The sequence below is a fragment of the Euleptes europaea genome, chromosome 5 (assembly GCF_029931775.1).
Source record: "Euleptes europaea isolate rEulEur1 chromosome 5, rEulEur1.hap1, whole genome shotgun sequence".
NCBI lineage: Eukaryota > Metazoa > Chordata > Lepidosauria > Squamata > Sphaerodactylidae > Euleptes > Euleptes europaea.
In genome coordinates this window covers 31,047,497-31,059,579 of record NC_079316.1, presented here as the reverse complement: position 1 = coordinate 31,059,579, position 12,083 = coordinate 31,047,497, and the positions used below count along the sequence as shown (strand labels likewise).

General features: G+C 43.3%; 1 protein-coding gene across 1 annotated transcript in view; it reads right to left on the bottom strand.

The window, feature by feature from the left end:
* HLTF (helicase like transcription factor) overlaps positions 1-12,083 on the bottom strand; it is a 179,417-nt gene that overhangs the window by 156,199 nt on the left and 11,135 nt on the right. Inside the window, exons 2-4 of the mRNA XM_056850392.1 lie at positions 10,904-11,057; positions 8,132-8,285; positions 7,368-7,574 (exon numbers count right to left, since the gene is read on the bottom strand). Coding sequence (XP_056706370.1) covers positions 7,368-7,574; positions 8,132-8,285; positions 10,904-11,057 — 515 coding nt within the window. The remainder of the gene's footprint in view (positions 1-7,367; positions 7,575-8,131; positions 8,286-10,903; positions 11,058-12,083) is intronic.

Here is a 12,083-nt window from a genome sequence, read left to right as displayed (position 1 = left end):
ACTGAAAAGTCCCTTTTTCTTATTATTCCTCATCTCAGCTCTGAAAAGATCTTAACTGACAGGCAGGTGCACAAACTGTCCACGAGGTATCCTGGACCCAAGCAGTTTAGGGCTTTTTGGGTAAGAATCACAACTCTGAAGCAAACTTCAAAGTTCAGTGGTTTTCAGACTGGCATCGTATAGTGTCTATAATTAATGGTGATCAGTAATCCGGCCACCACATGTTGCAGTAATTGAATCTTCCAGTCTGTCTTCAAAAGACAGCCCAAAGTCAGGTGCATCACAGCACTCTATGCTAGGGCCTGAATACATGTTGTTTTCCTCATCTCCTCCCCAGGACATTGTGATCAGATATGCGCTACAAGTTCCATGCTCAGAACTAAATTCCCAGGTGCACGGGGGATAGTCCAGGCTAGAACCCCAGCGTGCATGGGCTTAAGCCTTTCTTCCTGCACCACTTTCCCAACCCAAAACAGCTCCAGGAGCACTATTTGCTTCACTGGAGAAACCACATCTACTGATAGGCTGCATGTACGTTTCTCCAGCAGGGCAAACAGCACCCCTTGAGGCCATTTCAAGTTGGAAAATGGCACAGGGGGGGGGAAGGTTGAAGCCCCCTTTCCCCATATGCCACCATCCCAATTCAAATTTGCCCCTGAACACCTGAGAACTGACTTTGGAGTATGGCACTCACACTACATGCCACCTCCTGGGGAGGACACAAGGAAAATGTAATGTGCAGTTAGGCCGCAAATGTGATTAGAATATAGATATCAGGGATGGCACCTTCCCCACAAGAACAATTCAATGCCTGGAGAATGTTTGCGCACTACTTCATGGTCTTTTGAGGAGAGGCATCAAGAAGTTAACAAGAGCTTCCACATAAAGTAATTACTTCTATTAAAAATATGGGATGAATAACTGAGAACGCACGCTGCCACAGGTACTAGTTACTCTCTCAAATGAGAGGAGGGGAAGGAAGAGTTTTCCTCTTTCCCAAACTTGTATTGTGTGAGTGTCTATAAGTAACCACAGAAATAGTTACAGGCACTAAAATAAACATATGAATAATGGACTCTTCTATAAAAATAAGAAATGCAAACGAAACAACCTTGCTTAATCATTGCCAGGAATATGTCAGTTTGCTAATGGAGCCTTTCTATGGCAGTAGGACAAAGCCTCCTGGTGAACCACATATTACAACCACTGTGTGCAAGAAATAGCACAGGGGTGGGGAACGTCAGGCCCGGGGGCCATTTAAGGCCCACAAAATCATTTGGTCTGGCCCTTCATGGGTCCTGGCAGATCTCTAGCTCAGAAGGATCTAAGACTGGTGATTCGCCCCATTCTGCGGACAGGAATAGCCTCTATTCAAGGCAGATGTGAGTTTGTTTTGCCAAGAAAAGGAACCTTCCCCCCCTTTGCAGAAGAGTTGTTAGCTATGGAGTTGCTAAGACCACCCAAGATACTGTGTTAACCCTTTCTTACCCAGGCCCTGGAGAAACGTATTCCCTCTGTACTACAAGAGGGCTGGGGGTGGAAGTGACGACAATGGAAGGGTTAAAGGAGGCAGGACCAGAATGTGTGTGGGGGGGTGTTCTTAGCCAGAGTGTCCTCATTTCATCCTTGCAGGCGGAGGTAGCAGGAGCCGGCTGTAGAATCCGGCCCCGACCTTGAGAAGCAGGAACAACTCCGGTGTGCGGCTGGACGGCTACGCCCGGCTGGTGCAACAGACCATCCTGTGCCACAGGTGGGTGAGTGCGGCACTGGTTGGATGCCTGCCTGCTTGCCCGCATGGGGGGTCATCTGGGGCAGCTGCCTGCTTGGGGCTTGGCCGGCTAATTTTTAAGTTGATAATTTTGTATGGCCCGCGAATGATGTTAGAAATATCCAAATGGCCCTTGGTGGAAAAAAAGTTCCTCACCCCTGAACAGCCCCTGGCTTCCATGTGTGACTGCTATCATGCATGAAGTGAAAGCACAGTTCATTAGGATTTAGGGCAAAATTCATATTGTTATTCTTTGGTTATTTATCATCTGCCTTTATTGCTGAGATTCAAGGCAGATTACATAATGTAAAACAAGTACAATTAACAGGACGGGACATCCAATGAACAATACAGTAGCATTTCGACCACAGAAATCTGACAACAAATAAACATCTCAAACAGAGCTGAAACAAAGCATGAGCTTTTAAACACGATATGTTAAGTGGTGTAGAAACTACCTGCTTTGGCAGCATACTTGGGTAGCAACACAGTGGTGCAGGTCACAGTCCCTTTACCAGTTGCATAACTTTCTGCTCTTTCTGCTAAGTTGCATAACTTTCTGCTATTTCATTACAGTACAGTGTGATGTAGTTGTTAAGAGAGGTGGACTCTGATCTGGAGAACCGGGTTTGAATCCCCACTCCTCCGCATGAGCTCCAGACTCTAATCTGGTGAACCAGGTTGGTTTCCCCACTCCTCCACATGAAGCCTGCTGGGTGACCTTGGGTCCTACAGTTCTCTCAGAACTCTCTCAGCTCCACCATCCTCACAAGGTGTCTGTTGTGGGGAGGGGGAAGGGAAGGCGATTATAAGCCGCTTTGAGACTCCTTTCAGTTAGAGAAAATCAGTGTATAAAAACCAACTCCTCCTCCTCATCCTTTTCTTCTTCTATTTACCTTTGCAAAAAGCCCTTTTGAACAATCCCATTTTGCACAGTTTGTGGAAAGCCAGGAGAGTCAGAGTATTCCTAACCTGGCCAGGTTATGAGATTCTGGGAGATCAATGAGTATCACCTGAACATTTTTGTTTTAATAAGTAAACAGAAATTGCCAGTGCTCCCTGACTCAAGGCCATGCTGACCTGAAATGTCCCCTTTGGAGGCCACATGTATATCTTCCCCAGTAGGGCAAATATTAGCTCCAGGGGAGCCATTTCAGGCCAGGAAAAACGTATAGAGGAAATACTCCCCCGTACTGCAGGCTCAATCCAAATCTGGGGGAGAAGGTTCAATAAAAACTGCTCGGGAGATCCATTTGTCATCCAGTTTGGATCTTAAGCATGCCTAACATTCTCTTGGTAGCATTTCTATTATTACTTATGAATTATAAAATGGAGTTCTAATTCTCTGGACCCACCAATAATGTGAAAGGAGAGGCGGTTAAAATGCCCTGCCATTCCTTGCCTGTGCCCGAATAAGTCTGTCAATTTGGGATAATGATACAGAACTAGACCCTGAAACAATGAGACGCATTGCTGATCATGAGACCAAGCCTAGCAGCATCAAAATTATGATCGTGCATGCAGTTCCAGAACCACCTCTCATGCCGGAATAGAACAGGACAAGTTTATATGGCTTGGATCCAATCAAACACAACAAGTTCCACTCAAGGAACACGGCTTTGCCAACACCACCCTTCCCTGCTATAGTCCCTACATTTGAAGGGTGAGGAGCCTGTGGGAAAGGTGTGAGCAGTGGGACACACTGGATGTGAGATAATCAGCAGAAATCCTAGCATGGACACAAAGTGCCCTTCTTCTTCTTGGAAGAGCAGCTTTGGCTCCATGCCATGATTTCACAATATGAGATAAGAACATAAGAAAAGCCATGCTGGATCAGACCAAAGCCCATCAAGTCCAGCAATGGCCAACCAGGTGCCTCTAGGAAGCCCACAAACAAGATGACTACAGCAGCACCATCCTGCCTGTATTCCACAGCACCTAATATAATAGGCATGCTCCTCTGATACTAGAGAGAATAGGTATGCACCATGACTAGTATCCATTTTGACTAGTAGTCACGGATAGCCCTATCTTCCATGAATATGTTCACTCTCCTCTTAAAGCCTTCCAAGTTGACAGCCATCACCACATCCTGGGGCAGGGAGTTCCACAATTTAACTATGCATTGTGTGAAGAAATACTTCCTTTTATCCGTTTTGAATCTCTCACCCTGCAGCTTCAGCAGATGACCCCGCGTTCTAGTATTATGGATTGACTCAATCAAAGAAGCCACTGCCCTCAGGTTGCAAGACCTGAGCAAGGCTGTTAACGATAAGACATTTTAGAGGTCATTAATTCATTGGTCGCCGTAAGTGACTTGACGGAACTTCACACACACACACAATTTCTAGATTTGTGACCCTGATCTATTTAGAAAGCAAGGGCTGAGGTTTAAAATGACAGTGTTTACTGTAAATGGGTAAATACAGACTTCAAAGATCAGAACTAGGGGCTTACGCACACAAAAGGAAATGGCCTATGACTGTTGGCTTGATTCCAAGGAAAGATCCTCTTCAAAAAAAAAAAAAGAAAGAAAGAAAGAAGGTAACTGTTGGTACCTGGTACTAACAAGGCAATAAATAAAAGAAAGAGCATGTGTCATCATTCCCCACATGTCATCAGTTCATTTACCTTCCTCTACGTACCAGGTTACCACCTGGCACCAAACTGTTAAACATTAACAAGATGGTATTAGTCAGTCAAGACAGACTCATCATTTATGAAATATGTAAACCTCACCAACCCACCATGCCACATCACAAAGTCCTTTTGAAAACAAGAGGAAGATATTTGTGATATGGAATGGTGAACACGTAGAAAAACAATATCACGGGGCATACCAAAGCACTATGTAAACTTCTGGATACTGGACAATAGGGCCTGTCCCCTAAAGGTGTATACATCGGTAGCATTTGTTTTTATTAACTACACCAAGCAACCTGCACCAAGTCTCTGTGGCTGATGGACTCTACTCCCTACAAGGCTCTGTAACTGCTTGAATTATCACGATGGGTAGCCATGTTAGTCTGTCAACAGTAGCAGAAAAAAGCAAGAGTCCAGTGGCACCTTAAAGACTAACAAAATTTCTGGCTGGGTCTGAGCTTTCGTGAGCTGTGTGGCTCACGAAAGCTCATACCAGAAATTTTGTTAGCCTATAGGGTGCTACTGGACTCTTGCTCTTTTCTACTGCTTGAATTATTTGCACCAAGAAGGTGTCATTCAAAAGATCATGACCTACAGCTACTATCTGTGCAGTTTAAGCTCATCTTAGCAAGATCTGTCCACTGCCCCTTAACATGGCCTACAGCTCCTCACATGAACACATGAAGCTGCCTTATACTGAATCAGACCCTTGGTCCATCAAAGTCAGTATTGTCTACTCAGGCTGGCAGCAGCTCTCGAGGGTCTCAGGTAGAGGCCTTTCACATCACCTACTTGCCTAGTCCCTTTAACTGGAGATGCCAGGGATTAGAACCTAGGACCTTCTGCATGCCAAGCAGATACTCTACAAACTGAGCCACAGTCCCTCCCCTACTCAGTTCTTTGAGCCATCAGAACACCTAAACCAAGAGCAACTGGGGGAAGGGTCAAGTCACGTTTGCCAACACAAGTACGCAATGACATTGCAGCATACTAGCCAATAGCATCAAGAGAAGGAGGACAGGTACAGTGCTCAAAAAGGAGATGGCAAGCACGTGGAGACCACACATTTGACAGCATTGGCAGCCTGTGGGGTGTGATCACATTACTCATATATAAAATAATATTGGCTTTAATACACACACAAAAAATGTGATCCACCACCTTGAGCCCAGAGGCAGCTTCTACATAAATGAAATAACAAGGGGAGGGGACACAAACAGGCTTTAAAACACCAGTGGATGAAGCTACATGAATACAAGTTGGGCAGTGAAAGGGGGAGAAGGCAAGCACAAACAACAACAAAAAAGCATTCTCTCCATCAATTCAGTCTTCCCTGTTCTGTTTATTTATATCTGTGGCATTAGAACTGCTTTTCAGCATTACATTAGTTCCATAATAAAGTTAAGAGGCAGCATTTGTGAGCCAGGATATGGAGGTTTATGATTAGTGCAAACATTACTTACATTTGTTAAAGCAAAGCTCAGCCAGGGAACAAACTTAATTGAACTGAAATTAAATTTCATGTACATTATTTCCATACCTCTAGAGGTTAACTCATTTCTCTTTGGATAAATACAAGCCTCCACCATCCGCTCAGACTGCAAGTCTCACTTCCTACCAAGAGATCCAGATGGGGCCAACGAAAAGTAGCAGGGGGTCTAATTTCACATCCAGCACTATCCCAACTGATCTCCTGTTCAACAAATCAGCAAAATACTAGTTCCTAATTGACCTAATTGTCCCATATATGCTTAGGCAAAACCATTATGGGACCTAATAGCATCGGATACACCATCTTGGGCTCATCCACTTGCTCATCCTCCAATGTGATACATACTATCATGTGTCAACAATGCGCTTCCCTTCCACTCGCTACATTGAACAGACTGTATTTATTCATAGGTTGCACACACCACCTCTCAGGGTTGAATTGGACCTTAGGGTTTTTATTTCATTACGACGACTCTTTTTTTTTTAAGTGTGTGACCCATTATAGGTGCTAACTAGCTTAGCTTAACCAGTGAACTGTACATTTTTCCTCATTAGGTTTGTATTTTACAGAATCATAGCGGGTTCTAGTCCATAAAGGCTTGTTCTGGAAGAAAACAGTGTTAGTCTTTAAGGAGCCACAAGACTCCTGGTTATTTTACCTAACTAGCATGCCTCTAGTAACCCCTTCCAAATCTAAGCAGGCAAAAGATGTGGTGCTGATGTATAGCACAGCAGAATCTTGCTGTCAAAATTCTGCATCAGAATTACCCAGCTTTGACACAGAACACTTTGCAAGCTTGCATAGGATGAATCATACGACACAAAAACCGAAGTTTGCTTTGTGGTACATTGTTCTGAACTGCACACAGTCCTAAAGGTAAAACTCATGAACCAGCTATAGATTGAAGACATGATTTTCTAGGACTACCTGATGAACAAAGGGAGGCTTCTTAGCCAATCCTGGCAAATTTCCCAGAAATAACATCAAGCAATTTTACCATGTCAATTAAAAAGGAAATGTTTTCTTTTAAAAATTATATCCAGCCCTTCTTCCAAGGCTCAGGGTTGTATGCATGGGTCCCCTATTTTGTCTTAGAACAGTCTTGTTAGGTAGGTTAGGCCAAGAGAGTGACTGGGGCAAGGTCAACTAGTGAACAGTGGGTGTTTGAACCAAGGATTACCAGATTTAACCCGGTTCACCAGATTAGAGTCTGCCAGCTCATGTAGAAGAGTGGGGAATCAAACCTGGTTCTCCAGATTGGAATCCACTGCTCTTAACCACTACACCCCACTGGCTCTCTGCTTTGGGAGCCAGTTTTTGGCTGAACTGGGTAAAAATACAATCACAATAAATCTTCTATTCATGGATACAATCAGTTGCTCAAGATGCTACCAGGACTTTCGTAGCTGATGCTTACTTAACCCCGAGCTTCCAGAGATACTTGCTTAAGACAGATCTCCTTACCTTAAAAGTGTTTGCCAAAAGTGGATTGTGAAAAACCTGGCCATGCTCAGGTGCTTGGCCATCAATCAGTAGGTCCTTCCCATGCGGGTTTCCAGCTGCCTGAAGAACATGAGCATTGCGCTCCCAGTGGTAGGAAGTAATCTCTGACACCGGAAAGCCCTTTTCAGCCAGTTCTATAGCTGGCTGCAGTATCTGCCCCATGGAAAGCTGAATAAATAAATAATCAGGAAAGATTGTGAGATTATTTTCAGTGTAGTTGCAGCTCAGAACAACACTTGTGTCCCGTTGTATTTGCAGTTGAGGGCTATTCCAATAACAGCCTATGAGGCTTAATTCATATAAATCTCATTCAAAACATTCCCATCCTCTCCAGAAAGTTCAGCTGCATAAACATTTTCAGTATGCCAATATTAAAAAGTTGACTGATTTTTGCTTTTCCTACAGGAAGTTTCCTAAAGAAGAAAAGGCTCAGGAAGTTATTTCCTGCCTGCCACTTTATGCCCAATCTAACATGCAGGCACAGCTTCTAATTATTTCATTTTTCTGCAGTTCAGGGTTGCCGGGAGCTGCGATCCTACACAAAGGCACCATATTTCCCTTCCTGCTTGCTCTCACATCCACAGAGCTCAAAGCCTTAGTAGGGCAAGGTAACAAGCTACAAAGAAATATCAAGGCCTAGTTAGGCTTTAGAACATTACTCATGATGTGTGACGCAGTCTCAAACACACCGTACTTTTAAGCTAACACGTTCACTTGGGGCTCACATTTTTGCTCCCAAACAACTCCACAGCATCGCACCACCCAGCTGCTGCACCAGGAACTGTGACGTTACATGCGTGTTGGGAAGGTGGAGGATTTGCTTCATCAAAACCACGTTCTTTTAGCAACGCAAGAGTCAGAGACTGTGGAGACCGCCCACTGTAACGAAAACCAGACATACATATGTAAAAGGATAATGACAAAACTGTAAAAACTGTTAAAAAATCTTGTAAGTCTTGAATGAAAATGGCTAAAGAACTGCTTCTTTTTAGAAAACTGGGAATTCAGAGGAACTAGTACACTGTGTCAATAGTTCATTATGACATTATTGTCTCATAACACAGTAAGAATAAGCGTGTTTTTCTAGACTCAAAAAGCCTTCTAATGATAGAACAAGGGAAAAGGGCAGGGAAAAATAACATCTGAAATCAGCCATGGACTTAAAAGGGGGAGAAACTTTGGTTTGTAACCTTTCAGTACCAAAGAATATCACATTTTTCACTCAAACTTAAAAAATGAACGGAATTGAGACAAAAAGATTGTTCCTAAACAGCCCGATTCCAATGCACAATGCATCAAATACTCAATGTTTAGGGGTCTCTTGCTGACTTGCTGCAATGGAAACATTGCAATAGGCAGCATTATTTTCAAATCACAGGCAAGAATGGCACCACAGATATTTAGGACCAATGTAGTCTTCTGGGTGTGTGCGTGTGTGTAAAGTGCCGTCAAGTCGCAGCCGACTTATGGCGATCCCTTTTTGGGGTTTTCATGGCAAGAGACTAACAGAGGTGGTTTGCCAGTGCCTTCCTCTGCACAGCAACCCTGGTATTCCTTGGTGGTCTCCCATCCAAATACTAACCAGGGCCAACCCTGCTTAGCTTCTGAGATCTGACGAGATCAGGCTAGCCTGGGCCATACCCAGCTTAGGGTTGTCTTCCGGTATCCGCTTCTTTTTACTGGCTGTCTTTAAGATTACATGCAGAGATTTTTTTTTCCTGCTGCACAGATGCAGTGATAGAGGGAGGGAAACCACACCTGCTGAATATTCCCCTGACCGTTTGGTTGTTCAATGCGCAGGAGCCTTGTCTGACAAAGGTGGCAACCCTCTTGTGCTGCACAGAGTAGACCACCTCAGCTACCTAAAGAACTACAGGTCTTCTCTAGCCACCACTCCGTTTAGCTTCACTGGCAGCCGCCGTGTTGCTTTTTAGAACAAACTGCAGCATACTCGCTTCAAGGCCTGCCTTGTGTTTTTCCAGCAAATTCCCCACAGATTTTTGATTAATCTGGCCCATTTTTGCTCTTTTTTTAATAGCTCCAGTATGCTTTTACCAAAAAAAAAACTATCGCAATTAATAATGGAAAATAGCTTCCTAAGGAACAGATGCTTTCATTATATTTTCATCAGGATGCTTGGCACACTGCACCCTCTTATAACCCCTGGAAAGACCTCAAAAACATTATGTTTAAAGTAACTTCCTGTTTCTTTGTAAAAGGTGCAGGAGGAAAATTAGGCTTATGACTTGCAGCATGATGTGTTCTTGGCTCCCCGAAACAACAACTGAGACATAAAAGTACTTGGAACTGATGCTATCTTTTAATAAATAGTACCTTCCTCTTAATACGCAATATTGACCTGTTGTGGAAGGACAGCTATTCCTCTGCAATTACGAAAAATTGAATAGAATTCAAAATGTAGGAAAATCAGAAGGAAAAGGAAATGAAGTACAATGCTGGGCATTGACCTCCCAGTTAAAATAAAAGTCTTCCAAATGAATCAAGAATTGTAGACTCTCCGTCCATCAGGATGTTCACTCAAATGTTTATCAAGACCAGATTTAAAATAAATTGCAGGGATGTTGTGCACACAAGCCTGAAGGTGCACACACAAAAACTGAACAAATGCCATTTGTCCATAGCTGAACACACATGTTAAACGCAACACGCTCGAATAGCACAACTAAATTCACCCCACTGCATACATGAAATTCCACAGAGAAATCCAATCCAAATAATCTGTTTCCCCTCCCACAAAAACATATCTGCCTATTTTCATGTAATAATGTTAGTGGCAATAAGCTGGCCTTGTCTTACTCCCCTGGCATTAACAACTCTCCATCAACTTTGCCAGCATGGTGTAGTGCAGGGACTTCCAACATGGGATTGTGCAGGGATTTCCCTTGGGCACCATAGTAGTGCAGGGATTTCCCTTGGGCACCATGCCCCCACTGACACCCTTTCTGGTGCCCACCAAGTATTTTAGAAAGTGGGCAGGGCCAAATGGAGTTTTTGCTCAAAGATTCTGCCTGAGATGCTGAAGATTTACTATTATAGTTATGCTTAACCTCACTCCTTGACACCAGACATTTTCTGCTTGGCTCCATCTCCTATGGCAGCCACTTTGTTGTTGGCCACATATCCTATGGCAGCCATTTTTTGATTGCACCCACCACCCTGTGCCAGAATTCCAAATGTGTCCACAGGCTTAAAAAGGTTGGGGACCCCTGGTTGAATGAGAAGCTGGAAGACCTAGCCTCAAATCCTCATGGAAGCTCACTGGGTTACCTTGGGCCAGTCACTCTCAGCCTACCTCATTGTTGCAAGGATAACATGGAGACAGAAATGTTGTAAGCTGCTTTGGGTCACCACTAGGAAGAAAAGCAGGGTCTAAATATCTTAAATAAATAAATAAATCATTGTATTTTGAGACCAGTATGGTTCTATTACACTAAGAAAATACCTCTCTAAATGAGGTACCACGCTTTGAAGCTTACCTTCCATTGAGCCCATACACTTGTTTGGTGTTTGCATCATAGTAGAGGCAGAAGCAGTCTCCACCTAAGCCAGTACTGCATGGCTCAGTCACGTTTAAGGCAGCTGCTACGGCTACAGCGGCATCTACCGCATTCCCTCCACTCTTTAAAATATCTGCAATAGAGAAGATTATTAACATTATATATATATATATAATCAAACTGTGGTGAACTTACTTTTTAAAAAAAAAGATATGGCATTTTTCTTCCACTCCTTCAATGTCAATGCTTAAAAAGTAGGCTTCATTTTTTATAGGAGGAAAGACCCCTCCATGTATACACACATAAAGATACACACCTAACTCCAATTCTAATATTATTCCTGTTTCTTATTCCTATTTCTTATTCTTATTTCTATAATGGCACCAGACACCTCTCTATAATTTTGACTTTCAGACTTTGTTATAGTCTCAAACATTACACAAGAAATTGCTGCCGATTTTTGGTTTGGTTGTCATGGCGTAACTATAGTACATATATACACAGTGATTTTTTGTGAATGAAAAAAAAGTGCCTGTACTCTTCTGTAAGGTTGCACGGGCTGTAGTGAGAAGATAGTGATGAATGCATAGGGAAAGACACCCCCCCCCCAAGAAACCCCTAGCTCCCACTCAAAGGAACAATTCAAAGCAAATTACCAAGGCCAATGATTGTTGCAAGGGGCTGGCTGGATGCAACACACCCACTTGTGCAAACCACAGGAGATCTTCGAGAGCAGAACTTCAGCGGAGGCATCATTTGGGTAACAAATGGGAGCTGAATGATTCAAAAATGGGGAAAATTCTATGTACAACACTTACATTAACGAAGACTACACAAATTACAACATTTCATATGGTCCCATATGTCAAAGCCTGTAACAGCTTCATGTGTAGGAGTGGGGAAACCAACCCAGTTCACCAGATTAGAGTCCACCACTCCTAACTACTGGTCTTAACCACTACACTACGCTGGCTTTCTGCCAGTGGCATGTCAAAGAGCCACTTGTCACTCCCAAGCCACTATTACTGGACTAGGTTCACAAAACCAGAAACAAAGTCCCCCAAAAAGTATCAGATGTGATATGTCATAAATAGGGGGGAAATGGAATTAAAAAGTAGAAAGCAGTCCAGTAGCAGCATGGTAATACATATAATAAACA